Raw genomic sequence first — 27,334 nt, 5'->3', positions numbered from 1 at the left:
CAGGAGACTGAGGCTATTTTTTGCTTCCCAAATCTGCACTGTGACTTGTTTTGATGGTTGAATACAAGGGAGGTGATGCCCTGTCAGTTCCACACTTAAGCCATGCACACTCCCACTTGCTTTCTCAGACCCCTGCCTGGCTTCCATGTGAAAGAGTTCGGTCTTGCTGCTGAAAGATGAGTCCACTCAGCTGAGGCCCTCCTGAACCAGACAGCTGCCGGCAGCTGCGGGGTGTGAGCCCCACAAAGACGGGAGGACTGCCTTGTCAAGCTCGGTAACTCACAGGATTGTGAGCTATGTAGATGGTGGTTGTTTTTTTAGCTCCTAAACTTCGGTTTGTTACACAGCAAGAGTTAACTGATACAGAATTCCATATTTTTGTCTGATTTATGAATGGATTGACACTCGCGGGCAGGGTGGCAGCAGGGCAGCTGACAGGGTTCCAGATGGAAAGAGCATCACTGTGTCCAGTCCTGCTGCACAGACTTGTCTTGTTCACCTCTAAGGGGGGACAAAAAGTCGGCTCGCTTCCTCACAGCTGTGTTATGCTGGCATGTGGATTTGATGCAGAGTGTGAAATCGAGCAAGGATTTAGAGTGCCTGCACTGACTCTCAGAGGTGGCTCTTCTGAGTTCAAGTTTATGTGTGTCACACTTGTTACCGACAAAGTGATGGCGTCATATCCTATAGGAATTATTTTTTCTCAAGTGGAGTGCAGTCAGCATTAGTTTTGAAAACTCTGCACCCACTGGCAGTAACGGTAAAGCTTCTCCTAGAAACAGCCTTGCAAACTCTTCACCCCACTCCAGTGCAGCAGGGTCTCCAGAGCCCTGTCCCCAATACAACCTGTGCGTAGTTTCTTAGATGGAAGGCTGGAGCTGCCACTGATGTTTGTCCTTCTTCTCTGGAGCCCAAAGACAATTTCTTAAAACATAGTCCACTCTCATGACCAGGGAGTGCTGGGTACAGTAGCACAGGCTGCGCACTGCATGTAAGTCATCAGGGGGTACCAGTCATGTCACAGATATCACAGACGTGAAATTTATTACAACTATTTTCCAGCAGATGGCAGACGAGTGTCTTTTCTAACAAAATCAGATTTTCTGAATTTTCTGACAGATGTAAGTAAAGCTTCTGGAGGACAGGGCGCTATTTACTCATTTGCACCAAAGTGCCATGGGCTTTCCAGGTGGCTTAGCGGATAAAGAATCTGCCTGCAATGCAGACAACGCAGGTAGACACAAGTTCAATCCCTGGGTTGGGAAGACCCTTTGGAGGAGGGCATGGCAACCCACTCTAGTATTTTTGCCTAGAGAATCCCATGGACAGAAAAACCTGATGGGCTACAGTCCATAGGGCTGCAAAGAGTCGGACATGACTGAAGCAACTCAGCATGCATGCATGCACCAAGGTACCATACAGTCTAGAGATGGATCCATCAGACTAATGTTTCTTATGTGATCAAACGAACTCCATTTCAGAAAAAGAGACTGTCACCTTCAGGCTTTTGACAGACAGCCTAAAGCCTACGCTCTGAGTTTACCAAGCCATGGTCCCCCAAACAACTGTGACACGCCAGGCCATAGGACCTACTTAGAAGGGCCGGACAGGAGAGGTAGTGCATGGGGAGCCTGGAGTTCTGATTACTGCTCATGCTGGGGCCCCAGAGCAGGGCACCTCCTGGCTCTAAGCCCCAGTGTCTTTGTCTCTGCCCAAGAGACGGAAGGCATTCTCAGAACTCTGCCAGCCCTGAAACATAATGAAGGCTTTTTATGTTGGCCCCCAAAGCAAACTCAGGACTGCAGCTTGTGAAGCACACAGCTGTGTACCCAGCCCTCACACGCAGGAGGCTCAGGGCACAAAGTCCTTACCCAGTATCAATTTTTCACAAAGAGTTTTTGGGAATATTAAATTTTGAATTTTTATATTAAAGTATAGAGATATTATAAGGTATAAAGAAGTCTAAAACTCTTAAACACAAAGATAAATCAAGACTTCAAAGGCATTTCTCCCCTGCAGCAGGCCTACACTTTACCCTCACTAGTGCTCATGGTTACTTTGGGGAAAATCTTGAAGAGATGCTAGACAAACTTAGATTTTCGGGGCCAGTTGAGCCCATGCTGAGGGTGCTAGGAAATGATCCATGATGAGTTAAACCAGACCCTAAGTAGCCCCTCATTCAATACCAAGCCAGTGGAGTCTGTGTTTTCCTACACTTTTCCTGGAACCTTCTAGGGCTTGCTTTGCACTTGAGGGGCAAAAGATTCTGTTTATAATTGATCTGTCTATAGCAGAGGAAACATTCATGGAAACCCTACAGGAAGAGAGATTCCAGCCAAACTTGGCTCCGATGGAAGCTGAGGGACAGGGGGTTTTCTGGCTTCTTGTCTGTGCTGGTCCGGAAGGGGCCTGTAGTACCACAGGGCGGCTCCCTCAGACCTTCTGACAGATTTACACAACTTTCTGATGCAAACTTGTATCAAAAAACCTGCCAGAAAATTCCCAGGGAAACAGCCGGTTTCCCCTTGAACAGCCCTAATTAGGAAGACGCTGTGAGAGAGGCCTGGGGCCAAGGAAGAAGCGAGAATCACTGGGTTCTGGGGTCCACAGCATGCAGCACCAGGTTCCTCCTTCCCAGCCCAGTCTGGGGTGAGTGAGGGACAGCTGAACAACCCCATGGTGCTCGGTCTTTAGGGAGACCCCCACCCGCTCCTCCCTGGCCTTCGGGATGCCTCCTGGGTAGCTATTCCAAGGGCCTCAGACATACTCCTTCTTTGGACTAACTCAGCCTCATGTTTATCGGCCCTTTCAAGTTCCTTGACTATTTACATAGCACGTCTCTGTCTCGAGATGTCAACAGTGCAACATCAACCCAATATTTACTTCCAAACATAAATAAGTCTCCACCGAGTGTCTCTGGCACATGGTTTCAATCGAGACAGTGCAAAGGGGGAGTGTGTATATATGTGTGTGCCTGGGCATTTTCTTTTTCTCTGCAGGAGAAGCAAGGAAGGGTTCTCATAGCCCAGCTGGAGGGAAGGTGATAACCCCTCAATGACTCCCGGAAGGGCTGCCAAACCTACACAGCCTCTGAGCCTTTTCACAGATTTCTTTTTCTAAGTGCTTCTGCTTGAGATTTGTAGCAATGCTCCCCAGTGAAAACCAGGTGCCCAAAGCCAGCTCTGGAGCAGCAGGTTCTTACAACAGGTTCGGCTGACGGAGGGTTCGAGTTGGTCCTTCTGAAGAGGGTGGCAAACCCTCTGCACGGCCCAGCTCTACAACATCTGAGAGCAGGCAAAGCTGGCAGGTCCTGGGTCTTTTGGGAAGAGGCTGGCCATGGTTCTGACCTGGCGATGGCACTGCCCTTTGCTCCAGGCCATCTCATTGGCAAAAGGGGCCAGGAGGAGGAAGGGGAATGGTTCCCGGGTTGGAAGCAGTAGAGAAGGATGCAGTTTTCTCCTTCACTGAGCGGTGGCCTGTGTGTTTTGGCAAACTGTACAAGGAAGCAGGCAGAAGAGGAGAGAGAAGCCTGGAGCCCTCAGTGAGGCTTTTCCTCTTGAAGTAAAAGCATCCCAGTATCTCTACTCTGCCACCACTTGACTCAAAGGCTGGCTTGATGAGCTGAAGGCACTCCTTAAAGGTGCAAGTCCCATACACCATATGAACAATATTCAAACTTCCTCCTATAAACAGGCCTTTATGACTGTCTTGAAGAGGCCCCAGGGCCAGGCCATTTCAAAACCAATCGGGAGCCAAAGGAAAGGAGAGGGGACTCATTTGAATTTTTCTCCCTTAAAAGAGTTTCCTATTTCAAAGTTTTCTTCCTGCATGGTGGTTTGGCAGGCTACTGTAATCCTTGCACAGAAAGTTTAAATTATGGCTCCCAATGTCTGCTAGCAGCCTGGCTCTGGGAAAGCTGATTAGGATCCATTTCAGAATTTGAAGAAGGATCTGGTTAGCGGGGGGCCCCTTGTGGTGGGTTTTGTGTCAGAGCCAGGATCTGCTGCCGCCGAGCAGGAGAGAGTGCCTGACATGCCAGTGGCCAGCCTTCCGGAAGGCCCTGGGGTCTGCCCAGAGGCAGAGAAGGGGGCGAGCACGAGGCAGGGAGCCTGGAGCTCGGCTCTGGAGGAGGCATTTGCTGACCCCACAAGGGGTTTCTGTTTCAGATAAACAGGGGATGATGGGCATGTTGGCAGCACCATGGTGAGCTGCAGGAGGAGCCAGGAGCACAGGCTCTTCACCTGGCCCAGTGCTGCTCACGCTTGGCTCCATCACCGTCTCTGGTCACTTAACTGCTTTTCCCAGACTCTTCAAGATGGAGAGATGGCTCTGTTACTTCTTACCTCTGCCATTTCATCCTGAGCTGGGTACCTAGCAGGGATCCAATACTGTTTGCTGAGTGAAGGTACTGGCCACCTCGCAAACATAGAGCATGCTGACCTGCAGGCCTGTGTGACATAAAAAGTCCGTCCGCACTGGGCCAGCTGCCTTGTTCACTTCTAGTACCAAGTCATCATCCGCGTACATTTTGGAGAACAACATTTGGGGCTCATGAACTCAAGGCACTGGCAAGCAACCACATGCAGCAGTGTCGGGAGCTACAGCAAAGGGAACTTTAAGAGATGTGGCTTGATAAAGGGAAGAGGACTTGAATATTGCTCACTTGCAAAGGCCCTAGTGAAGTGTTTCCTGGTTCACAGCGGCAACTAGGTGACTCTTTCCTTGAAAGGACTGGAGGGAATGATAAGTGAAATACGATAGTAAGCCAGAATCATTTAGCCCTCCCATCTAACTCAAATATTAGGTCTATTAGTCAACAGATTTCTGGATTGTCAATGTAATATTAGACCTCTATACATAATGAATTTTTCTTAGGTTACAGACATAGGAATCCGAGTTGACAAGAGATCTATAGTTGACTCGAAGAGATAGAGAATAGATAGACTTCTTGTTGCCAAGGGGAGGGGGAGATGGGGGAGGGAAGGACTGGGAGTTTGGGATTAGTAGATGTAAACTATTATACAGAGGATCGATAAACAACAAGGTCCTACTGTATATCATAGGGAACTATATTCAAGATCCTGTGATAAACCATAATGGAAAAGAATATGAAAAAGTATATATATAAACATAAATAAATGAATCACTCTACTGTATGGCAGAAATGCAAATTGCAAGTCATTGTAAATGACTGTAAACATTGTAAATTAGCTGCACTTCAAGAAAGTAAATTTTAAAAAAGAGATCTGTAGTTGAAGTTTTAGGAATATATAGGTCTTCAAAATAATCCTACATTTCATTTGCCCTTGTCAGTGTCCTATAAAGTCATTACATTTAGTTAGTCCTTGAAGAGAAAAATATTTTTCTTAAAGAACTTCCTCTGCCAAGCTCCTTACTGCACTGTCACTTTGCCTGAACAGACAACCCACTCTGAATGTTAAGTGTGTTCATGAACCCTGCACCAAGGTTTACTTTTTTTTTCTTCCAAGGAGTACAATCATAATTTTATCTACGACACCAGAGAGAAATGAGGTTTCATCTACTTTAAAACAACAAAACGTCCAGTTAGGCGAACTGTCCTTTGTCATAGTGAGTTTTAAAAAAAAGATTAAGATTTCACCCATATTTCGGAACAGCATGCATATGATAGACAAAAGATACCACTAACCTTTTGCTGCTTTTCCCCTTGGGAGGCAGGGTCTATTTCCTGTCCCTTGACTCTAGGGTAGCATGTGACTGCTTCAACAGAATACAGTAGGATGATGCCTCGCCGGTTGTGGGCCAGCCTCTCAAAGAACTGGCAGCTCTCACCATGCTCTCCCAGAGCAGAGCCACCACGTAACACACTCTTCTGGAGGGGCCACATGGAGAGGCCCTGAGTCTACATGGGGAAGGAAGGGGCCTGGTGGAGTCCAGTCTCCCAGCCAGCCCTACGGTGACTGTCCTCACCCCCACCCTGTCCCCAGATCTCTCTCCTCTCCACATGGAATATCCATCTGTCCTTCACCGCCTGGAAAACTCAAACCAAATCCAAGGTCAGACTTGAACGATGCCTCATTTGGGAAATGTCCTCTGACTATAACTGAGGGCTTCCAGTAAGTGCTAAGCATTTGGTCTAAGTTACCTCTATACCTCAAGCTGGATATTAGGGTCTCCGTTTTACAGAGGAGGAAGTTGAGGATCACAGAGGGCAAGCAACTCTCCCAAGGTCACATGGCTGGCAAGGGCAAGAGCCAGGGTTCCAGTTCACATCTGTCAGCTTGCAAAGCCTGCGCCCTCATCTACCGTGCTGCACTCTTCTGCCTTTTCATTCCCCTGGAGGGGGTATAGGGGAATTAATGGTGTTCTTCACAGTTTCCAGAACACTCATTGCCCAGCACTCACCACCCTCAGCTACATTTACAGTCTGTATGCTCGATGGAGACGCATTCAAGGCAAGTCACCATCACTGTGGCATGCAGGCACCTAGCCCAGTGTCTGGTTCAAAGCAAGTATTCAATAAATATGAGTTGAAATCAAATACTGCTCTTGGATGGTGAGCAAAGCTGTTTGACCTACATGTCGTCTCGTGCCAGCTTCCTCAGAACTGTTCTAGACCCTTCCTCCCACCCCCACTTAATGGCGACCTTGCCAGGTGAAGGCCCCTTGACTGCTACCCCTTCATGGCTAGTCCAAGGCAGAGAGTGGTATCTGCCTTCTAAGACCTGGGCTCTTTGGATCACATACAACTGGGTGACGTCAGGGTGCTGGCCATCCCATGACACCCTCTCCTGCAACTACATTCTTTAAACAAACACAACAGAAGCAAAGCGAAGCAGATGACAACTGGAAGGAGGTGGGAGTGTGTGCTCAGGAGAGAGGGTGCTCTTAAGCAGCAGAGCAAAGTGGGGGCCAGAGGGAGGGCCTTCCCATCACAGGAGGGGGTGGGCACAACCACACACTCCCCATCCCACGCCCCTGTCTGGTCCCATGCACCCAGCCATGGAGGACAGTGTTTCCTCTCTTCTGAAATGTCCACAAAGGGACTTCACTGGCGGTCCAGTGGTTAAGACTGCACTTTTATAATACAGGGGGTGTAGGTTAGATCCCTGATTGGGGAACCAAAATCCCACATGCCACAGTTCGTGGTCAAAAAGTAACCAAAAAAAAAAAAAAAAAAAGAGAGAGAGAGAGAGAGAAAAGCAAGTAAAATACAAATATATATAAAAAAAAGATGTCTAAATTTACTTGAAATTTTTGGAATACAAACTAAAGCAACAGTGTGATATAATTTTAAAAAATGAATAAATAAAATGCTCATACAAAGACAGAGGAAGTCTCTCTCTCTTTCACACACACATACACCCCAAAGCCCTTGTTGTCTTCAGATCTCAAGCACTGAGCTGGCTTTGTTCTCTACCCACAGACCAGACGCCTTGGCAGGAAGGAGTTGGAGTTGGAGAAAAGGGAGAATTAAGAATCTATCTGGCCATGCAGATTAAACAAACAACAAATGGACAGGTTTTTTTTTCAAAAACGTAATATCCGCTCCTGGCAAATATATGGGAAAATAGGCACTTCTAATACACTGTGTGTGTAACCTTTATAGAGGGCAATTGGCAATATGTAATAAAAGGCTTAAAATGCACACTTCTTCTGACTCAGTAATTCCGTTTTTAAAGTTTCCTTTTAAGAACATAACATAAGATTTGTGCAAATATTTGGCTCTAAGCATATCCACTGGTGCAGTTATGAGAAGTGTGAAGCCAGGAACCACCTGAACTCCAACATCTGAGGATGGGGATCTGCTGACAACTGCAGGCCAAGGACAGCACTGGACACAGGCTTTTAAAAACGGGGAACAATGTTCACAGCTCTGCGTTCAGAGACAGCGAGGCTCTGACACAGTACAGGGGTGCCTTCAAAGCATGGGAACCCGAAGTGAACTTACTTTCAAGTGATATGTTCAATGTATCTTTCTTCAAGCCTGAAACACTTTTTAGGTGAAGAATCTCTGAATTTAAAGCAATCAGTCCAAATGTCAATCTGAAAAAATGTACCACAAGACACTATTTTTCCTGTTTCTAGACTTCTTAGATACCCTGAAGTATATATATATTTTTCAGGTTGATAATTGAATCTATTGCTTTCATTTTAGATGTCCTGCACTTGAAAACATGTTAGGTATTTTACGGAGAACTTAATACACTAAAATAAGTAGGTGCTATGAGAATGCCTGGTCTATTAGGTAGAGAAAAAGGTCAAAAGGTAAAGGGACCATAAATGGTCACTTTTAGGCTAAGGGCTCCTGAGTACTTGACAACTTTTTTTCTTACGGATTTATTTCTATGATTGATCAAGAAATACAAGTTATTTTGGAATCCCAAAGAAACTAATCCTTTTAATCTAAAGCATCCATCCAAAATCATGTAAAAGGATGTCTCCACTTGCCTCTGAAACCCAGAACACTAGAGAAGCAGGAACTTGGTGTCAGGAAGCCCCAGTTGCAGTCCCTGGTGCTCCTCTAGGAGCTGGGGACTCGGTGGGAACGAGAAGAGACAGGACCCCACTCAGCTGGCACCTTACCTTCCAGTGGAAGAGGCAGACCTTCCTCAGGTAACGACTCTGAAACCGTCATTGATGAACACAGAGGCTCCGAAGTCAAGGGCCCCAGGGCCCTGAGAGCAAAGTGCAGAGCAAAGGAACTATCCTAGACTTGAGGGTGAGAACACCCCTCTTTCTTGAGAAAGTGACAAGAGGCAAGATGTGAAGGATGAGCAGGTGCTCCCTGTCGAAGGAGGCAGGGAAAGCCTGCCACCTGGGGCACCTACAAATGAATGCCCATGGGGCTGGGAGAACTTCTGATGGAGACACCTGGGCAGCACTCTGGACGCATAGTCTGTCTCCATTACTACAGTCCTCTGGGTGGAAATCTTTCCCGTATTTCACATGGGAGAAGAACAGAGAGTGGCTCTGTAGCTCCTTTTCTCACGTTTATGACAAGTAAACAAGGTAACCATCCACATCCTGGTCCCAGCTGTTACTCTCCAAGCTTCTGGTTAGGAGGGAGGCTTCCACCATCCTGTTAGGACTGGGGGCAGCTCTGCTAGGGAAGCCCCAAGAAGAAGAGGGTGAAATTCTGGGGTTCCCTCTGAAGTGGTCCAGTCTTCAGGTGTGAATGACCTCATAAGGAGTCAAGACTCCATTCACTGCCTGGAGGGGACCTTGCTCCAGGAAGGAAGTTCCAACATGAAACCTCTTTCGAGGAGCTCTACCCCAGCAAGGCAGGAGAGCGGGGCGTCCGGGCGGAGACTCCCTGGGGACCCACGATCTCCACTCACCTTCCAGAGCAGCACGGCCAGCAGCAGGAAGATGAGGATCCCCACCAGCAAGCTGATGGCAATGATCCAGCCCACGACGTAGCCTCGTGGCTCCAGATTGTGCAACGCCTCGAAGACCACCTGGGAGGCAAGGCAAGAGTGAGCTGGCTCCCCAGCAGAAGCACCCACCGCACGAGGGGGCCCAACCTGGGCTTGACACTGAGGCTGAACCGCGGAGATGCATCCAGACTGCTGTTGCTATAAAACGGACCCTGTTGAACGCTTTTCTGGTGGTATTCTGATGGGTTTTTCACTAGGATCTGAAAAGGCACTTGAAGTCTCAATTCTTGACGGGCTTGTAAAGACAACAATCTTGGTTTAAATACCACGAAGTGAATGTAAGCGTGGCGAAAAACTTTGACGAGGTACTATGTTCTTGATTCAGAAAAGACAATAACAGTCTCCGTTTTATTATGGGTTTTGAAACAAAGGACATGGGTGTGCCCTCCAGATAAGAGAGGACTTCTGAGTGTTCAGCGCCCCGTGTGACTTAGTGTCATTACTGGATTAATGCCAGTTTCCCTAGGAGACTGTAGATCTCAAGGGCTAGGCACAGTCTGCCTTGGGTCACATGGTGATGCCTAGGACACTGAAGGCATTCACTTGAGGAGCTAAGCCCTGGTCCCCAAGGGGAGTCACAGGTTCCTCAGAGCCCATGTCTCAGTGAGGCAAGCTGTTCCAACTTTTATGAACCATGGTGGTGTGCTGGCTCATTCCAATGATGCCAACGGTGTGCCTCTCTTCCCAGCTCCACATCTAAGAACATTACTATGGTATTCTGAAATGGTCCATCACGAGAGTATTTACACCCCTGAAACTGACACATGAATCAGGGCTCCCACACCCTCCTGCCACTGTTTAACATGTATTAGCTCAACACCAACTGCATCCTTTGGCTCTGTTTTTGCCCCACTGGTCACAGTGGAGTTTATTTTTGCGTAATTCAAAGCACCCATCATGTTCTCTGTGGCCAATCCTCCCAACACCCCATGGTCCCATTCAAGCTCCTCTTTGCTGAAGAGACAGAAATCTCTGCTCTGGGCAGCCATTGTCTCCCTTGGCGGACAGGCTGGCCCAGCCACAGGGCTTTGTCCAACCTGGTCCGTGTCCTTGGAATGTCTAGCCCCTCCTTGGGGAAGCCTACCTAAACCTTGCTCAACCCTGGAAGCCAGTTGATGTTTTGCCTGGCAGGAAGTCCAGGGGTCCTGCTCTCCTGCTCAAGCCTCAATGGTGATAGGGCCCAGGACTGAGCTGATATAGCCTAGCACGATTTATGTTATCTTTTTAGGGCCTGGCTTCCCTCTTTCTAACATTTCTTGTATGCTCCTCTGTGTCAGGCTCTGTGCTATCCTTGCAATCTCTGTCTGACTCACACAATCACCCCAGGAGGTATTTAGCACCGTCCTGCTCTGGGCCATTTAGCTCAAGAGGAGTCAAGATTTGAACTCAGGTCTAGCCACCCTCGAAGGCCCACTCTAAGCTGGTCACTAGCACATCATAGAGTGTGTGGCTGATGGTGGCTCTTTAAAGACACTCTGTCAACTAAATGGATCATTCACTGTTTCTTCCTTGGTGAAAAGAAGAGCAAACGCAATCATCTTTGTCTCACTGTCTTCATTCCTACAGGCAGGATAGGAAGGGGGGTGTGCTGGGGGAGGGGACATCCATGAGATAGATCCTGAATCCAAAATATTATCTCAAGGGAAATCAGGCAGAATAGAAACCATTCCTTTCTATGTTGGGACGAGTCAAAGAAAACAGCCTACAGAACATAGTGGTCACTTTGGGGAATGGAAATGAGGTTTCTTTGTAGCATATACTCATTGGCTATGTGACCTTGGACAAGGTACTTTACCTCTCTGAGCCTCAGTTCTCTCATCTGTAAAATAGGGGTAGAACAGCCCCTCCCCAGATAATTCAAGGGGCTGACGCACACGACACACGGGGCAGAGTCCACCCCTGACACATGCTGGGTGATCCCATCAGTATCACTAGCACTGCTGGCAGGGAGGGATTTTTTTTTTTTTTGAGGTTGTGCATGGTTGGTACACTCTTAATTAAAAAAAAATGATTTATTGAAGTCAGTATACATAGAGAACAGTGTAAGCAACCTATGTATGCAGTTGAATGCATTTTCATGAACTGAATGTGAAAGAGATTCTCAGATATGGGGCAACCCTGAAGAAGGAATACGTGGGGGTGAGGGGAGGTGGGATAGAAATGGACTGTAAAGTCTGTCATCTTAAGCCTACTGTTTTCTATCTGATTCAGATTAGAGACTCCTGTCCTTAAAGACAGATTCATGTCATTGAGTCACTGCCTCTAAAAAGCTGTGGATCAAATCACCTCCCACACTCAGACTCTCTCGTGATATCAGGTACAGGTGAATGATGAGGCACCGCAGCCAAGAGATGCACCCTTGGGCAACCAAGATCATCTTTTCAGTTTTCTCCTCTGTGCAATGGGGAAGTAAGATAGTCTCTGAAGGTTCCTGGTCTCTGACCGCATAGTGAAAGACTGCTGAACTTTTTTGTTGACAATGAACTGCTGAGATAGGCTGTGGGCTCCATGGGGTCAGCTGTAAGCCCAGCCCCTTGCATCAGCCCGATGGCTGCACAGAGATGCTGCCTGCTTGCGGTGTCCAAAATCTGTATCTCAGCAAAGCCACTTTGGAGGTCCGGTTTTGTGGATACAGAGACAGTGAAGAGTATCCACTATAGTTTAGTCTGGCCAATTCCACAAGAATGCCCTGTCACTTCCCTGGAATGTGTGCTTAATCTTTTATTATTTTTAGTGATGCCGTTCATCATCTTGGACGTGTGCTTTATGCTTTGGCAGAGCTGGTTCCTACACATTTCAACTCTAATAAACTCATTGTGGGGGACAGTCTGAGCAGCTGGCAGTTCTAAGAAGTCACATCTTAGATAAAACCCAAAGGAATAGCAGCATGGACCACAGAGAGAGTCAGGAAGCACTGATAATCCAGTTGGTTGCCACCATTAATAAGCAGGATGATCCTGCTAAAATCCTTTATTTTAAATCAAAAGAAAAAGTGTTGAATCAGTCCATGGTATTTTTTTAAAATGAAAGCACAGTCGATTTAAAATATTACATTAGTTTCAGGTATACAGCATAATTGCACTCATCTCACACGCTAGTAAAGTAATGCTCAAAATTCTCCAAGCCAGGCTTCAGCAATACGTGAACCGTGAACTTCCAGATGTTCAAGCTGGTTTTAGAAAAGGCAGAGGAACCAGAGATCAAATTGCCAACATCCAATGGATCATCGAAAAAGCAAGAGAGTTCCAGAAAAGCACATATTTCTGCTTTATTGACTACGCCAAAGCCTTTGACTGTGTGGACCACAATAAACTGTGGAAAATTCTGAAACAGATGGGCATACCAAACCACCTGACCTGCCTCTTGAGAAACCTGTATGGAGGTCAGGAAGCAACAGTTAGAACTGGACATGGAACAACAGACTGCTTCCAAATAGGAAAAGGAGTACGTCAAGACTGTATATTGTCACCCTGCTTATTTAACTTATATGCAGAGAACATCATGAGAAACGCTGGGCTAGAGGAAGCACAAGCTGGAATCAAGACTGCCAGGAGAAATATCAATAACCTCAGATATGCAGATGACACCACCCTTATGGCAGAAAGTGAGGAATAACTAAAGAGCCTCTTGATGAAAGAGGAGAGTGAAAAAGTTGGCTTAAAGCTCAACATTCAGAAAACTAAAATCATGGCATCTAGTCCCATCACTTCATGGCAGATAGACGGGGAAACAGTGGCTGACTTTATTTTTCTGGGCTCCAAAATCACTGCAGATGGTGATTGCAGCAATGAAATTAAAAGATGCTTACTCCTTGGAAGGAAAGTTATGACCAACCTAGACAGCATATTAAAAAGCAGAGACATTACTTTGCCAACAAAGGTCTGTTTAGTCAAGGCTATGGTTTTTCCAGTGGTCATGTATGGATGTGAGAGCTGGACTGTAAAGAAAGCTGAGCACCGAAGAATTGATGCTTTTGGTGTTGGAGAAGACTCTTGAGAGTCCGTTGTGCTGCAAGGAGATCCAATCCTAAAGGAGATCAGTCCTGGGTGTTCAGTGGAAGGACTGACGCTGAAGCTGAAACTCCAATACTTTGGCCACCTGATGTGAAGAGCTGACTCATTGGAAAAGACTCTGATGCTGGGAAAGATTGAGGGCAGGAGGAGAAGGGGACGACAGAGGATAAGATGGTTGAATGGCATCATAGACTTGAGGGACATGGGTTTGGATGGACTCTGGGAGTTGGTGATGGACAGGGAGGCCTGGTGTGCTGCAGTTCATGGGGTTGCAAAGAGTCGGACATGACTGAGCGACTGAACTGAACTGAACTGAATACAGCATGATGATTCCATATTTTTGCAGATGATACTCCATTAAAGGTTATTAAAAGATAATGTCTATAATTACTTGTGCTACACAATATATCCGTACTGCTTATCTATTTTATACATAGTTGTTTCTTAATCTCATCCCTGGTACCTCTTTAAATATCTCTTCTCCCCATCCCCAGTTATTGCTTAGGGTCAAGCCTGAGTTTCTCTCACCCGTATTATTTCAGGAGCTTTGGGGGAGCCTCTTTGCTGTTAGAGTTGCTTTCCTAAAGCACAGGTCTCATCACATCACTTCTCAGTTTATACTATAGGTGGTTTCCCTTTATACTGAATATACAATTCAGAGTATGTGTTATGTGTGCATGCTCAGTCGTATCCGACTCTTTTCGACCCTATGGATCATAGCCCACCAGGCGCCTCTGTCCATGGAATTCTCTAGGCAAGAATACTGAAGTGGGTTGCCATTTCCTTCTCCAGGGGATCTTCCTGACCCAGGGATCAAACCTGTGTCTCCTGCATTGGCAGGCAGATTCTTTACCACTGAGTTACCTGGGAAGCTCCCGCTAGGGAGTTAGGCAGGCCTGTTAAAACAGTGCTTTTCTCAAATTTTAATTGTGTAAGAATCACATGAGGAATCTACTTAAAATGCAGATTCTGAACAAATGGGTTTGGGTTGGGGCCCGAGAGTCCACATTTTGGTTACACTCCCAGGTGATGCTGATGCTGCTAGTCCATGGACCACACTGAGTAGAAAGGGGCTAGAGAATACTCCAGGATGCCGTGGAAAGGACATGCAATCATCTTTTGCCTGATTTCCAAGTCTTACATGATAATAAATGGGAAAAATGATACACACTATAAAGCTATATGAAAAAATCATTATCAATTTAACATATACAAAACTTCAGCTTTGCAGAAAAAGTAGGAAGTTTTTAAAGTAAATAGGTGTTTTTTTAACACTGTGGGTTATGTTTTCCCTTTTCATACTTTAACTATTTTTTAAGAGTTTGAGCATTTGGAAGCCAAGTTGAAAAAAAAAAATTAAAAGGAGAGGCTCTGCTCCAACATCTGTTCCAAGAAGACTGACTTACTCTGCTTTTCTCAGCAGGATTAATCATTCTCTGAGCTTTTGGAAACAATTGTCAACCTCTCTTAACAGAGAAAACCTGTGATAGCACCCCAATTTGTAAAACAGAAAAAACATGGAGGTTTTCTGTGTATAAAGAGGGTGGGCAGTTAGAGTCCTGCTGGATCAGCCTCCCTTCCCAAGCCAGTCCCTTCTACCCTAGCCCCTGAACCAGCGCAAGGGAACCCACCCTCCACAAGGGTTAGGTTTGAAACCACTGTGGAGCACTTCATCATCCCAATTCTAAGTCCTCCTCACTCTGTAACATAATGATGTATCTTCCTTTCTATGGACTCCAGTAAACTCTGAATTCTTATAGAACACGGATTTGAATGCATGTTCTCCTGTCACCTAGACCAAGGTAGTAATCCATTATGTGATTCATGAATGTGCAAATTAATAAATCCAATGTCCTTTCTGCCATAACATTAGATGAAGTATGACTATGATTCACTCTGCAACAAAAGAAAGGGAGAGATTTGAAGCTAGAGTTTCTGAGTGTGCTTTTCTTTTTTCTACTTCAAAAATAAATCGGCAAACGTTACTTCTTTTGAGAGTCCTGGCCATTCATCCATCCCATCCATCCATTTGTTTGTCTGTCCACCCATTCAACAAATGTATATATAGGACCTAATATGTACCAGGCACTGTGGGGATCCTTTGATCAATGAAACAGGAAGTCTTTGCCCTCATTGAACTTTCAGCTTACAGAGAATACTTGTCAGTTTAGACACATAAATGCAAAATTATAATTTAGAAAGTGCCCCCAAGGAGAGGTTCATGGTTAGAAAAGACTCTAAGATAAGCATGGAGTCAGTAAGAAATATTTGAGGGACTGCCTGAGCTGAGAGTTAAAGGATAAGCAGAAGTTAACTAGTCAAAGAGGGACAGGAACAACATTCCAAAAAGGAACAGCATGTGAAAAACCTCTATGGCAGGAGACAGCTTAGCAGGAGTGAGAAACTGCCAGCAGACAGTAGAGTTGGAGCAAATGGAATGAGTAAGAAGCCAAGGCAAGATGATCAAGATGAAGCTGGAGAGACAGGAAAGGGCTGGAGACTGTATTAAGAATTATATGTTTTACATTAAGAAGCATGTGACTTCCATCTGAAAACTGGCCCCATATAGCTTTTCGATGGCTGCACTAAATCAAGCCAAACCTGCAGTTATTTTTATCATAATTTCTAATTCCTAAATAACTTGGTTTAATAGGTTATTTTTCCTTTCATAAAACACTGAAATTCAAGCTTCTCATTCTCCTCCTTTATTCACTTAGAGAATTGCTCCAAAAAGCAATGTAGACCCTCTTTTGTCTTCCTGAGGCACAGTTTTGAGAATTCCTTATAAATAATCCTTAAGAATCATAAAACTATCTGAGAAAATTGTTAATAAGTATAGGAGGAATAAGGGATGCTTTAAATACTGCATCATAGATACTGTGGAATTAAACCTAACAAACTAGAGAGAATTATATGCTTTATCCTAAGAGGCATGGGAAGCCCATGGAAGTTTTTAATTAGGGAGTGACATAGTTTGCATTTTGCAAAGAGCACTGTGGCTGCAAAATGAATATAGATTAACAAGGGGAACTTTGTGTGGGGGTTCAAGGAATAGGTCCAGTACGAAGGCTGTAGAGGAAGTGGTATTACCAAGGGAGATCCACACTCCCAACATAACAGGAAGTAATGAGAAGGGAGGAAAAAGACTGAGGCTGAGGGGGAGCCTGCAGGTTTCAGAGGGTGGAGGGAAGGAGGCTGAAAGATGGGGCAGCAGAAGTTCTGATTAGCGAAGGGATAAATGGTCACACACTAGCAGACTGAGGCTGGAGGGCTTGTGTGTCAGGCGTTAACTAATAAAACATAAGAGAATTGAGGAGCCTGAGGATCTGTCTGGCTCAACAGATTCCTAGAGGAGGACAGACATGGGGCGGGGGCAATGGCAGGCCCACAGGCTGGGCATCCTGTCTGCTGTTATAAACTTGAATGCACCTGAGGCTAGCAAGCTGGCATCAGGGAACCAACTTCCAGTCTGGGGCAGCTGGCAAGCCTAAACCACAGCACTTGATTCACTTGCAGGTTTCTGGAAACTTTTATGTTCTGACCACTGTAAATACGCTTAATGTCATAGCTGGAAATGCTCAGGTCTCTAAAAGGCCTGAGAACATGAGCGAAATAGAGTACAGCTGGCCCAGGCCTGGCTGGACAGGGGGCTTCTAGGGCTGAGGGGACAGCTCAGCATCAGCAACACTGGAGGGGAGACTCAGCTCCAGGCCCCCCGGCTGAAGGTCAATTACAAGGGCAAGATGCTTTCCATAATCGACATCACACACAGGTCTCACAGAGGGAAGGAATGTATGTAAAATAAAAAGTGGGAAAAGAAGAACATCTGGAACAAGGAAATGCCATTTTCACCTGCTTCTAATTACATCTAACAGTGGGGGAGGGGGCAGGGAGAAAGGGCTGTGGGAGCTGGAGGAAATGTTCCTAGAGGAACCACATCTTAAATCGCTCTCAGAACAGACCCTTCAGAAAGCAGCCCAGCTCAGGGGAGTCTGAAGACTCAGACTTATGGAGATGACATCAATGAACAGAAAATAAATTGCATTTGGCAAGCTGGTTGTTGCAAGTCTGTGCTGTGATAAACAAAGATGTCAAACTTGCCCCTGGCTGCTGGGTTTCAGGAATTCCTTGCTGTTAGAATTTGCAGAGGGATGAGCTAGACTGGTGCTGATTCCTTAATTGTTAAGAATGGGTCACATTTGTTGAGAACTTACTGTGTGCCAGACATGGTGGTGAGAGGTTTTATATCTATTACTCCTGAGAAACCTCATGACTGCTCTTTAAAGGGAGGGGGGGGAACACAGCTCCTTTACCGCAGGCTAAGGAGGGCCCTCGATGAGTGCTAATTCTCTTGATGAGTAGCTGTGCATCTGGTTAGGGACCAGGCCACAACAGGAAGAGTTCCAGAATCAACAGACCACTAAGTTAGAACATGATGTGCTTCTGAGGTCACTGGAGCTAAGGGTCTCTCCGAAGACGACGGGCCAGCTGTTCACCACCCATGGCTGCGTTTCCTACCAATCTGCCAGAGTGGTGCTCCACTGTGTGTGGGCCAGACAACAGGACAGCTCGGGCCTCAGGAGAAGAGGATGAAGGGTGCCTTGGGCTTGCAAACAATCGGCCTTACGCCAGACCTGGCTCTTTAAATGATAAGCTGCAGCATCTCAGGCTGTCACCTGGGAGCCTCAGTTTCCCGCATCAGAGAGTAGGAGCAATGATACTTCACTCACAGGGTGACGTGAGAGTGTCAGGCGATAATCACATCAAATGCCCAGCATATCACAAGAACTGAGCATAAATGAACGAAAATGAAGTCATTAAGCAAAATGGGGCACAGAAAGACCCGCCGAGCCAAGCCCCCAGGGTCTGGGTGGAGATCAGTGCCACCTGTGTTCAACGCTGCTGGCTTTCTGCTCACGTCTCTCAGGGCCCTCGATCAGTGCCCTACATGCAATCCCAGCTTTACAAGCGTTCACCGGTGCTAGTGGATGGTACCGGCAGAGGCTGCATTCCCTCAGGGCACGGGAAAAGGGGGAGGATCTTGGCGCTGGATATTTCCTGGGCAGCCTCTGGCCAGTGGCTGACACACAGCAGGAAGGAGAAAGCCTAGTTCCCTTGCTTCAAAGTAGGAGAACTCTGAAGTATTACTTGAGCTCCAGAGCTCTGCTGAGCCTGGGGCCCCCTGGAATCCCACTTTTGTTTCCCTCGTTCTCCTTCCCTATCCTGTCTCCTCATTTCTTTTCCCATCTCACTGGGAACACTTCCTTTAAAAAAACTGTTGTACCCACATCCTCATCTGAGGGTCTGTTTCTTGAGACTCTGTCCTCAGACACCATCTGACTCCTCCTGTAGGCTGACCTTCCCCTGTCCACTTAGAAAATGCCTTCCGTATTTGTTCAGGGGTCACTCCTTCCATGCAGCTTTTCCTAACCTCGTCAACTCAGGCTTTCCCAACACAAAGCCACACTGTGGTGTGTGTGTATGTATAGGTGTGTGTGCTCAAGCATGCGTGTCTGCACACATGTGCGTGTACAGTGTTTACCTGTTTGTGCTATGGGAGTCTTGAGGCTAATTTTTTTTTTCTCATTCATGTTTATTGGAGGTCCAGTTCATGTTTGGTTAAAGAATCTGAAGGATGGGACAGCAGCCTTGCCCTAAAATACAGCCTTCCATAGCAGTGGTTTCCTATTTCCATAGAGCCCAGGGATTTGGTGAGGGCATGTAGAGGACCCCCAGAGAAAACAGAGATACAAATAGTGGTGAGTTACAGGCACCCCACCTCTGACTCAACCAAAGCACATTTCAATTTAGAAATGGATTCTGTTGCTTGAAGAAATGATAATAATAAGCATGATGATAGCGGGAAACCACTGGTTTACAGTAAACCGATCATGACTCTTGAGGTTTTGAGGGAGGGAGAAGCTACTCTTCATTTGGTTCCTCCCATCCTTGACCATCTCTTCATGTATCTCTTCACCCATCTCTTCAATGGATGTGTGTGTTTAGTCGCTCAGTCATGTCCGACTCTTTGCAATTCCTTGGACTGTACCCCATCGGGCTCCTCTGTCCACGGGATTTTTCAGGCAAGAATACCGCAATGGGTTGCAATTTTCCTCCTCCAGTGGATCTTCCTGACCTAGGGATTGAACCCATGTCTCCCATGTCTCCGGCATTGCAGGTGGATTCTTTACTGGCTTCCCCATCAGGGAAGCCTTAGGCCACTATTAACTGACTGCCCATGTGATGTACCAGGCGAGGGGCTTTGCATCAAGATGTCATTTGATCCCTCCCAACCACTTAGGACAGATACTCTACATGTGACTAGCAGAGATTGCTAGACCTCCACCGATACAAATCTACCTGTCCACTTCTATTTCCTGGGTCATCATCGTTTCTAGCAAGTCATGGTCACAACTTTCCTGTAGCCCCCTACAATCTACTGTCCATACAGTAGCCTGTGATTTTTTAAAAATGTACATTGGATTATGCCATTCCCTGCTCAAAACAAATGCTTGCAACAGTTTCCCTTTGTAACTGCCCCTAGGTGTTATATGGTGTGACCCTGCCGATGTCTCCCGTCACGGATGTCTTCCGGTGTCTCCCGTCACGGATGTCTTCCTGCGTCTCCCGTCGCGGATGTCTTCCGGTGTCTCCCGTCACGGATGTCTTCATGCGTCTCCCGTCACGGATGTCTTCCGGTGTCTCCCGTCACGGATGTCTTCCTGCGTCTCCCGTCACGGATGTCTTCCGGTGTCTCCCGTCACGGATGTCTTCCTGTGTCTCCCGTCATGGATGTCTTCACCACTCGCCAGGTGCTACCGCCCTGGTGTTTCAGCCTTGAACACGCCAAGTTGTCTGGGTCTTCACACAGCTCTCCCTCCTCACTGGGACACTCTTCCCTGTGCTTGGCAGGCTAATTCCTCCTCACTCTCTAGATTTCAACTTCTTTGGAGAAACACTCTTTAGATTTCCCTCAATTTAGAGCACGTTACTCCCATGGAACTCACCTCAGTTTGAAAAAAAAAAAATGCTGTTTGCTTCTCTTTTACCATCTGTCACCCCCTCGTTAGCTCTGGGAGGGCCTGGAGCATGGCTATTTGGTTCCCCATTGCATCCCCAGTGCCTTGTACATCGCCTGGCCCATAGCAAGCCCCCAATAGAGTATTCATCAAGTGAAACTTTAAATAGTGACAAACAGCAAACTATACTGGGGTTTTTCTAAATTTTTTATGATTAGAGCTTAATTCTCACATGGGGGTGGTGGGTGAAGGGAGAGGACTGCCTACTATCGTTTGATGATGACAGAGAATGGAGGTGTCTCTCTTCTTCCTCCTACCTCTTGATGTAACAAGAAGGAGAACCCTCTTGCTGGATATAATGTAATTTTAACTGTAATTTGGCATGTAAACAGTAAAGTACAAGTCATAGTCTATTTGGTGACAGAAAACTGTAAGCTTGGTTCAAGATGCAGTAAACAACAAAGGAACTACAGGTGGTACCTTCTGGAGTATCTCATCCACCACCTTAGATGATGCCCTCTGGTTGAGATATGCTGGTGTGCATCTTGGGGTGGTGGGGGTAGCGGCAGGAAGCAGCATGGAGGGGAAATCTCCAGGGAGAAGAAACTAGCTTTCCCACGTTATAGACGAGAAAAGAGAGGCTCACAGAGCTCACCTGATGCCTCAGTCACACCACTGGGACGTGAGGGAGATGGGATTTGAGGGCAGGCTTTTCTAATTCCCAAGGGGGAAACGCAGTGTTTCCTGTTCACAAAGAAAAGGCCAAACCAGAAGGACTGACTTCCCAGAAGGGTCAAGACTGGGAATTGAACTTGACCAGCTTCAGAGCAAATGAAGCTGGAACTTGCTGGCCTGATCAATTCGTACTAGAGAGGCAGGTTTATTCAAAAATGAAAGCAAGGTTGCAACTATGGAGAACAGTGAGGAGATTCCTTAAAAAACTTGAAAAAGAACTGCCATATGACCTAGCAATCCCACTACTGGGCATACACACCGAGGAGACCAGATCTGAAAGAGACACGTGTACCCCAATGTTCATCGCAGCCCTGTTTATAATAGCCAGGACATGGAAGCAACCTAGATGCCCATCAGCAGACGAATGGATAAGAAAGCTGTGGTACATACACACAATGGAATATTACTCAGCCATTAAAAAGAATTCATTTGAATCAGTTCTAAAGAGATGGATGAAACTGGAGCCCATTATACAGAGTGAAGTAAGCCAGAAAGATAAACACCAATACAGTATACTAATGCATATATATGGAATTTAGAAAGATGGTAATGATAACCCTATATGCAAGACAGAAAAAGAGACACAGATGTACAGAACAGACTTTTGGACTCTAGGGGAGAAGGCGAGGGTGGGATGATCTGAGAGAACAGCATCGAAACATATATATTACCAAGTGTGAAACAGATCACCAGCCCAGGTTGGATGCATGAGACAAGTGCTCGGGGCTGGTGCACTGGGATGACCCAGAGGGATGGAGTGGGGGTGGGGGGGAGGTGGGAGGGGGGTTCAGGAAGGGGAACACATGTAAATCATGGCTGATTCATGTCAATGTATGGCAAAAACCACTACAATATTGTAAAGTAATTAGCCTCCAACTAATAAAAATAAATGAAAAAAAAAAAAAAAAAAGAAATGAAAGCAAGGCTGCAGCCAGGAGGCTCCGTTCTGGAGTCTGAATCAGACTGAACAGGGAAAGCCCCCACTGGGGTAGGAGAGCCAGGTCCAGTCAGGAGGGGCTGGCTGGGCCCCAAGGGAACCTGGCAATTTTAACAGAGAGACTTTAAAACCAGCCAGTGTCCTTTCCAGGGTGGACACTTGCACTTGTCAAGGATCTTTTATCCAAGACGGCGCAGTGCCCTCCTGTATGACTGCGTGGCTGCAGAGCAGAGAAAGGAGCACCTGGATGAGAGTCAAGAGGTCCGGACCCTATCCTTGGCTCAGCTACGTGAGAGCCAGGGCAAGTTGCCTCTTCCTCCTAAGCATCAGAGGCTCTTTGTTCACTTGAGGAAAAAATTTGGGGATTCTAACCCAGGGAGGGCACAATGGAGTCTCTGGGGACTTATAAAAATCATGACCTGTCTCCCCACCTGTAGGGTAAGAGATGGTGATGTCAGAGGACTGTGGGAGGGAGGTGACCACCTCTTTGGACATATGGTTCCTGTGGCAGTAGTAGAAGGCCCCAGAAATTTGCCCTATCGAATCAGAAGTAGCTCATTCAAGCCCGTTAATCCTTAAAACAAAGGCCAAAGCACAAACACTCCTCAACGACCTATGGACAAAAATTTGCACATTCTCTTATCAATGGAGCTGACAAAATGGTCTAAATGACTGAACAGAGACTAGCTCAGAAGGGAGCCCTCAATGAGCCACAGATTAGATGGCCCCATGCTGCCTGTAGTGTTACAGAAGCACATGGGAGGGGATGCTCCTCACTTTTTAGCATCCTTCCAGTGCTGGGGAATCCTCCTATGGGTGAGTCTCAGGGTGAGGGGTAGGCTGTACTACAATAGCCAAAAATGCCAGCCACCTGCTCTTCCTGGGGGGCCTGGCTCCCCAGAGACAGGGGCCTAACCTCAGCTAGGGAGAGGTTCCCACATGACTCTAGAGCACGAGGCAGAGAGGAGCCAGGGAAGCAGTGCCCAGGGTAGCACGCCAGGCTCTCCCTGGGGCCTGCCCCAGCCTGTGGTTCTGGCCCTGCAGGTTTCTCACATGCCCAGTCAGGCTCTCCAACCTCACTGGCAGTTCTGAGAGCTCCCTGATATCATTCTAATCCATTCTGATTCTGCTAAAAGGAGACAGGATCAGTTTCTCCTGCCGGCACCCAGAACCTCAACCTGGTGCCCACTCCACATGGCAATGACTGATTTATCCATTTGTGGATCTCCATGTCCATCACATATGTTGCTATTTCAAAGTACTGACAAAATAGATTTGCTCTGTAACTCACACAAGCCTCTCATATGGCCAGAGAAGGGCGTCTGGGGTGGCAGCTCTCGGGGGCAGAGCTGTGTGCTGTAGATTCTTGGTTTGCCCCCAGGGAGTTTCTAACCTCAGCTGTTGGCAGCGCTCCCAGAAAAGTAGAAAGGGTTGGACATAACAGGAAGTTCAGTGTATTATATTGGCACAGTCAGCACTGAACATGGTCACTCAGACCTCATCCAGAATTCTCAGGTTTGAGTATGTACAAAGCCAGGTAAGCTGGTGTGGTTGGTCTTGGACACATGGCTAACACTCTGCCTGCCAAGGGCACTTCAAATGTATTATTAATAAAAAAGGAAGATGCCTCAAACATCCAGTACGTATTTCCAGCTATTCACCTGTACACTCTGGAAAGCACTCCCCATACCATGGCATGAAAATAAAAGACACAATGAGTCCCAAGAAAATTATCTATATTCCCTGTCAGTTGAATTTATCAGCATGCACACTTTATGTGCTTAAAAACAGATTGCTTTCCTTTTCTCACCCACACCCTGCTCGCTACCAGCTGCAAATACACTTCCTGTTCCATTCCAAGGCCATACAAATGTGATGCCTGATCTCCAATCTTGTGAAATTTTGCCCGATTTAAGTTTGGTGGCTAGCCTCTATGGAAATTTCCCTTCTGACGGACGATTGACAGAGTGCCAGGCATTCAGAAGAATCACGCAGGGAGGAACATGTTTGTTCTAAAAAGGCAAACCTTTCTACTCAGAAAGGATTTTTTTTTTTTTCCTGCCAGAAAAGTTGAGAACAGACTGTAGTACTTCATCTTGGCTCATGGATTGAAAGGCAAACTCATGGAAAGGAGAAAGATAGGGGCACTGTGGCATTCTGAAGGGTGTTCCTTTTTTCTTGGGAGTACTAGAAAAAAATCAGTTGAAAATGAGAGCTCCTTCCAAAGATCTCTTGATAATGAAAATATCACCACAGTGCTCAAAATGGAACAGTAATTAATGGAAGTGGTATTTTGGGGGCACACAGGTGACTCAGAATCCAACAATGGGATGTCAGGCAATGTCTTTCTGGATCCCACAGCTCTATGTTTTAATCAAAGGCAATGCACCCATGATAGTTTTTTCATTTACCCAAGGGATTCCACCTGTAGGAAACCTGTTAATTACTTCCATTAGCTCTTAATTGGGAACAGTGTGATCTACCAGAACATTCCAAACCTGTCCTGGTGGCCACGTATCTCATCCTGTAAAGCTTTTTAACTGGAGCTGTGACAATGAGCAGTGACTCTGCATTCTTTTTCACTCCCCAGGTGAAGGCCTGGATTGGCAGTTAAATGCCCAAATGGAAGAGAGGAAAAGACAAAAGCCAACTCCAGATATTTGATCTCCAGAAACAGTGACTCTGGGAGTGAAGGACTTCAGCATCATTCCACTCCATCCCATTCCCTTTCTGTTATTAATGACCAGGTGGACAATTTCTCGATATGAGTCAAGGAATTTAAGTCTGCCTCCGAAAGTTCTTCCCTGAACTGGGCACGGAATACCCACACTCTGGGGTAGCTTTAACATTCTCACAGATTCTTATTCCTTTTGTACCAGCTGACACTCTTGTCTTCTGCTCAGGACTGAGGGTTCATGGAGGTCCTAGGGATTTATTTTCTATATGTACCCTTCCTAGCCAGTGTCTTATTGTTAAGGGTCTCTTAGCTCTGATCCCCATCCTAACATTTAGACATGCGGTGTGTCCCTTGTTACTAGAAAATAAATTAACATGTTTTTCTTTGAAATCAAATAATGTTTGCAAATTTTTCACTTCTGTAAATTTGTCACAGCAGTATTGACTGTTTCAAGAGAGGGTAAAGTCTCCCTGGAAAGAAGTAAATTCCAGGGAAGGAGATGCAAAAAGCTAGCATCATTGCATAGCTTATTGGCAAAAGCAGTTCAGAGGTTGATGTCTTCCCTTTCTATGTACCTAGGACCTGAGTCTGGGTATCAAAGGATGCACCTCCCCTCCTGACCCTGAAAATAATAAGGCAGCAAAATTCCAAGGCCACCCCTTTCCCTCCCCTATCTGAACTCCCAGCTGCGACACCTCCCATCTTGAGGCTGCTTGCCGACTACACTTCATAGAGGATATGGGGGGTAGGTAGAGAAGGTTACTCAATCAACTTCTATTTAAACACTGAGTGTTTATCCATGGAGCAAAGTGATTGGGACGGCAGATGAGGTTTCAGGGAAAGGTCTGCGAAAGATAAAAATAGCCTTGGTTCTAGAATGGAAATGCAACAAGCACTGCCAAGGGTACTTCCAGACAGTTTCTCTTTTGGCTAGTCATGGCCAGCAGCTCTCACATAACAGCATCCTGGAGAACAAGGCTGTCACAACAAGAGCAGACCACAGTTCCCCTTGGGGGGCCTGGAAGCCAAGGCAGGCAAGGTCGTGGGTCTACCACAAAGCTGACATCTTGGCTTAGAGGCCATCATTATCCTCAAATTCTAGCATCAAGTCTCCCAAGTCACCCAGATCCCTTCACCCTCGGAAAAGGGCCGTCGAGGTGGGGGTTGTACTCACCGTCATCTCCTCCGGGTTCCCACTGGCGACCTCCACCACTCTCAGGGAAGGGTCCACCTTCACCTTGGCGTGGGTCATGAACTGGATGACAGATGAACTGTCCTGAGGATGAAACAGTATGACTCGCTGTAAGACTTTTCAGTCACAGTGACAGGGCCCTGAGATCCTAGGTGGAACTGAAATTCTATGATTCCATGTAGACCAGACAGATATTTCTATCACTGAACGAAGCAGAGATTTCCAGCCTCTCTCCTGAGGATTCTTTCATATCACAGTGGATGCTGAAAAGCTCTGGAGTTTTGCTAAGTCAGCACATGCAGACTTGTGTGCTGTGGTTTCCAAGCAGCAGGAGCCAGATATTTGGATCTTGGTATTGACATATTCCCCAAAGAGTAGAGAATAAATAAAGCTGTTGAATTGTGTACGATAAATCTAGGTCTGGCCTTCCACAGAAGGCATCTGATTTACATTTCCCAAGCATCTTCCTGCCTTGACCACAACCCTCAAACTCTCCACATGAGTTCCTTTTAATTCTTTCTTTGCTCTTAAATGAAGCTTTTGCGTTGGGGGGCATGGGGAGGGGGAGGTCAAAGCCCTTTAAGCGGGAACGAGGGTACCAGACAGAGAGATGAGAAGGAGAAAGCATCTGGCTTGTAATAAGTCAAAGGTCTGACGAGAAAGGGGATGGGGGTGATGGGGGGAGGAGGTTCGTCCCAGGTAAGACTTAGGCAGAGCCCATCAGTCATTCTGGGTAGAAGCCTTAGCATGGGCTCAGATTTAAAGCCACCGATCCAGACAATGAGAGAATGGCCCCAAGGTAGGGATGGAGAAGGAGTCTGGAAGAAGAGAGGGGCTGGCAACACTATGACTCAGGGAAGGGCCAGAACATCGAGACAGTGGTCCAGATGGGGCTGCACTGACTACTGAGAGAGAGGCAGGCTGGCTCCCATCGTGGAAACAGAGGACAGACGGCCAGAGTACTCTGCACCCCACCTGTGGGGGCAGCTGGGCTCTGCCAGAAAGGTGTCTTTCTATATTTACTCAGGTTGCCTGCCATGCAAGGAGGCACATATTGAAGCCAGCTTTGGCCCACATCCGGTTAAACCTACCCCTGCAAAATGAAAGAAGAGAACGGTCTCTACAGAAAATAGTTCCAAGGGGCTCAGCTCATCACTTCCAAAGAAACCACAAAGACCTTCTAGGGAGGACACCTGGGGATGCCACCTGTGGAATTTACCTGGGAGTTACACACTAATTATTGTCCTGTTAAAAACAGCAATAAAACACATTTGAAATGCTTCTCAGAAGCTTGTCACTCAAAAAAACAAAACAAAAACTGCTTCAGTGAGCTCATACTGAG

At 46.6% G+C, this 27,334-nt stretch overlaps 1 protein-coding gene across 1 annotated transcript in view; it reads right to left on the bottom strand.

The window, feature by feature from the left end:
* Positions 1–27,334, bottom strand: part of ITGA9 (integrin subunit alpha 9) — a 362,863-nt gene that overhangs the window by 7,116 nt on the left and 328,413 nt on the right. The window contains exons 26-27 of the mRNA XM_061127757.1: positions 25,975–26,076; positions 9,321–9,440 (exon numbers count right to left, since the gene is read on the bottom strand). Of these exons, the coding sequence (XP_060983740.1) occupies positions 9,321–9,440; positions 25,975–26,076 (222 nt within the window). The remainder of the gene's footprint in view (positions 1–9,320; positions 9,441–25,974; positions 26,077–27,334) is intronic.

The sequence above is a fragment of the Dama dama genome, chromosome 24 (genome assembly GCF_033118175.1).
Source record: "Dama dama isolate Ldn47 chromosome 24, ASM3311817v1, whole genome shotgun sequence".
In the NCBI taxonomy this organism is placed as follows: domain Eukaryota; kingdom Metazoa; phylum Chordata; class Mammalia; order Artiodactyla; family Cervidae; genus Dama; species Dama dama.
Note: the sequence above shows the minus strand (reverse complement) of the source record. Positions and strands in the feature narration are given on the sequence as shown.